The sequence below is a fragment of the Podarcis raffonei genome, chromosome 4 (genome assembly GCF_027172205.1).
Source record: "Podarcis raffonei isolate rPodRaf1 chromosome 4, rPodRaf1.pri, whole genome shotgun sequence".
Taxonomy (NCBI): Eukaryota; Metazoa; Chordata; class Lepidosauria; order Squamata; family Lacertidae; genus Podarcis; species Podarcis raffonei.
Genome location: NC_070605.1, coordinates 13,266,020 through 13,270,146, shown reverse-complemented (window position 1 = coordinate 13,270,146; position 4,127 = coordinate 13,266,020). Strand labels below are relative to the sequence as shown.

The window sequence follows — 4,127 nt, the reverse complement described above, 5'->3', positions numbered from 1 at the left end:
CCTGAAGATCTTAGAATCTAAAGTATGATTATAGGAAGAGAACGGACAGCAGGGAGGGGTGAAAGTAACAAGAGATGTGTTTGAGCAGATGCATCTTGCAAATGTATGTTCAGGAGAAAGGCTAGGATTAAAGCCAAATTGGAAATCACACCAATCATTTGCATGCCCTGAAACAACACCAGAATAAAACACACAGTATAGATTTCAGGCGACTTCCTGGACCAGGAGAATGAGAATTTTTGTGTGCTCTGGCTGGATCCCAAAAGAATGGAAGGCTGTAGGACTGATGGAACCAGGTAATACCAATACTTCACATTGCCCTGTCTACTGTTTCTGAACATGATCAGAGCTACATGCTACCTCTGAAGATCCTTGACAGGATTGTCCAAATTGCGGATTGTCTGTGGATACGTCACCAAGGCAAGAAGCACAGGCAAGGGTGAGTGCAAGGATGTCAGATTCTGTTCATAAAACCTTCCAAGTCATAATTGTGAGCCAGGGCGCTGTGGGCATGGCTGCCAGTGCATTCATTGTGGCCGTTGGCTACACAGACTGGGCGAAAAGGAAAAAGCTGCCCACTTGCGACGTGATCCTGGTCTGCCTCTGTTCATCTCGGCTTCTTCTCCAGGGAACCATCCTGCACTCTGCCCTCTTACCGAAGATGTACCAGTGGGAAGTGATCAGAGTCCACTATGTCCTCCTGGTTTTGGCCAGCACAGCTTGCCTCTGGTTTGCTGCGTGTCTCAGCATGTTCTACTGTGCCAAGATCAGCACTTTCACCCAGCGGTACTTTCTGATAATCAAGCTGAGAATCGTCAGGATGGTTCCGCAGATTCTGCTGGGTTCGGTGCTGGTCTCTTTGATCTCTTCCCTCCCTTTCATCTGGATGGATTATAGTGGCCACCTCTGCAACTCAACCAGGAGCTTTCTGAGAAACGCCACCTTTGACAGCCCCGTCGGGACCATCTCTTACGTCAAGGGTTTCATCATGTTCCTGACATGGGGAGTCATCCCGCTTCTGTTCTTTGTAGCATCATCCACCTTGCTCATTGCATCTCTGTGGAGACACACCAAGGAGATGAGGCACGGTGCGGCGGACAACAAGGACCTGAGGACTGACGCTCACATCACCGCCATTAAATCTCTGATCTCTTTCCTGATGCTCTACATCTGCAGCTTTGTGGCCGAGATGCTTGTGGGAATGCCTTCCTGCCAAGCGAGGAGCAGATGGAAAGATTATATCTGTTCACTGGTGATTGCTGTGTGTCCTTCGATCCATTCCATTCTTTTGATTCTCCTGAATGTTAGGCTGAAGCTGGCACTCAAAAACATGCTATTTTACATGAAATGCTGTTAGGTGATTCCTAAAGACAGAATCAGTTGCTTTGGTGGGAACTGGGGCCAAAAAGAATTTGAGGAAGGAAAACTGCTTCTTTTTAAGTGTGCCTACAAATGTGCAGTCGTATAGTTTTTTATTTTTCCTTTTCTTTTGCATTTATATCCCACCTGTTCTCCCACAAGCTCAAGGTGGTGTCTCCAGTTTTATCTTCATAGCAACCTGTGAGTTAGGTTAGGCTCAGAGGCAGTGACTGGCCCTCAGTTACCTAGTGAGCTTCATGGCTGAGTGGGGAATTTGAACCCTGGTCTCCCAGGTCCTAGTCTGACACTCCAACTGCTACACCACATTGGTTCTCATTCACATTTTTTTAAAGCAGGTTCATTTCCCCCCAAAAGCAAGATTGGCCAATAAGGGATGCTTTGGATAGAGGGCTTTTTAGGTAAAGGTAAAGGGATCCCTGACCATAAGGTCCAGTCGTGGCAGACTCTGGGGTTGCGGCGCTCATCTTGCTTTATTGGCTGAGGGAGCCGGCATACAGCTTCCAGGTCATGTGGCCAGCATGACTAAGCCTCTTCTGGACAACCAGAGCAGCACACGGAAGCGCCGTTTACCTTCCCGCCAGAGCGGCACCTATTTATTTACTTGCACTTTGACATGCCTTCGAACTGCTAGGTGGGCAGGAGCAGGGACCGAGCAACGGGAGCTCACCCCGTCGCGGGGATTCGAACCACTGACCTTCTGATTGGCAAGTCCTAGGCTTGTTTAACCCACAGTGCCACCCGTGTCCCTAGAGGGCTTTTTACAAAAACACAAAATCGTTTATTGTATTTAGAGAGTGAAAATTATTTATATCACCCAGATATATTAAATGGTTGCTGCTGTTATTGTAAGCAAAACCAGGACTCTGATCCAAATAACTAGCCTGTGCATTTAAAAAAAATTGATTTTAAGTCTAAATAAAAAAAATCCAAGGAAGCTGTCTTCTACAAGTCTGACCACAGTACTGTCTACACTGATTGGCTACCATTCTTTTGAAGGCTTTAGCGAGAGATGCCAGGGGAATTTTAATGCAAGGCTCTACATGAAAAGCAGGTTCTCTGCCATGCAGATACAGTCTTCCACTATAACCCTGAATTTTGCTGACAAAAGCGAACTGGCTGAAAGTGGACAGAGATTGGTGGGGCAGTGCCAGCCTTAACTGGCAGCATGTAAGCAGATCAAACAGAAGTTGAGCTCCTGGGCATATTACTATGGAGCGATTAGTCAAATGTTGTTACTGTTGGGTTGAAGAAGGATGTTACAATTTGTCTAAGGCAGGGTGTGGATTCCAGAGTGAAGTGCTCCCCAGATTTGCATCTAAAGAGACTGCAATATTATTTCGAGGCTGCTTCCTGTTCTTAGATAAATAGCAGGTGCATAGCTATAGCTTTGCCAGGTGCGCCAGCTTCTGGGTTACTTCCACCTGTAGCTACAGAGCCTATGGACTGGCTGAGCAACTAATCCCACACCGTTTCCATTTCACCAGAGTTCATTCACAGGTCTGTTTCATCCTGGTCTGTGCAGATGAAAAGTCCACAATTAGAGATTTTGTATGGATTTCCAACTCTACAGTTGTATGACTCTGTGACTTCATACATAAAAACAGATCCTTGTGAAAAGCAAAATATGCATTCCCAGCGCATTTGTCAGCAATATATGCATTTTTTTATATATATAGAAAAATCTAGTTACAAAGGTAAAGGACCCCTGGATGGTTAAGTCCAGTCAAAGGCCACTATGGGATTGTGGTGCTCATCTCGCTTTCAGGCCGAGGGAGCCGGCGTTTGTCCACAGACAGCTTTCCGGGTCATGTGCCCAGCAGGACTAAACTGCTTCTGGCGCAACGGGACACTGTGACAGAAAACAGAGCGCATGGAAAGACCATTTACCTCCCAGTCGCAGCAGTACCTGTTTGTATACTTGCATTGGCGTGCTTTCGAACTGCTAGGTTGGCAGGAGCTGGGACAGAGCAATGGGAGCTCACTCCGTCACGGGGATTTGAACCGCCAACCTTCCAATCGGCAAGCCCAAGAGGCTCGGTGGTTTAGACCACAGTGGCATCCACATCCCCCAAAGCACTATGATACCACTGTAAGCAGTCATAGATTTTCCCCAAAGAATTCTGGCAGCTGTAGTTTGTTAAGGGACACTGTGATGAGTGCCAGAGCTCATGGAAACGCCGTTTACCTTCCTGCCGCAGCGGTACCTATTTATCTACTTGCACTGGCGTGCTTTCGAACTGCTAGGTTAGCAGGAACTGGGACAGAGTAATGGGAGCTCACCCCATCGTGCGGATTCAAACCACCGACCTTCCGATTGGCAAGCCCAAGAGGCTTGGTGGTTTAGACCACAGCGCCACCCGCGTCCCTTATAAAAATCTAAACTGCATATTTTTGTACACAATTTTTGCTCACTAAAACTGCTTGACAAACTGCTTTGAAAAATGGACCAAATTCCTTGCTCATTCCACACCCAGACCCCGAGGCCTGGTATATATCTGTTGCTGGGAATCAAAAGCAGGGAGAGAGAGCTGTCACTCATACAGTGCTAGCAGGCTTCCCATCCACATCTGCCTGATCACTGTCATAATAGGATGCTGGACAAGGTGAGACTTTGGCCTCATCCAACAGGACACATTTATATCATATATGTGTGTGTGTGTTGAAGCTTCGAGAAACACCTTTGTACTGTCATAGAATCATAGAATCATAGAGTTGGAAGAGACCACAAGGGCCATTGAGTCCAACCC

The 4,127-nt window shown here is 47.0% G+C and overlaps 1 protein-coding gene across 1 annotated transcript; it reads left to right on the top strand.

Moving 5' to 3' along the window:
• The first annotated feature begins 451 nt into the window (after positions 1–451).
• Positions 452–1,357, top strand: LOC128412320 (taste receptor type 2 member 40-like). The gene has a single exon (XM_053385226.1). It carries the CDS (start codon positions 452–454, stop codon positions 1,355–1,357), a length of 906 nt encoding a protein of 301 aa, XP_053241201.1.
• Positions 1,358–4,127: the final 2,770 nt, after the last annotated feature.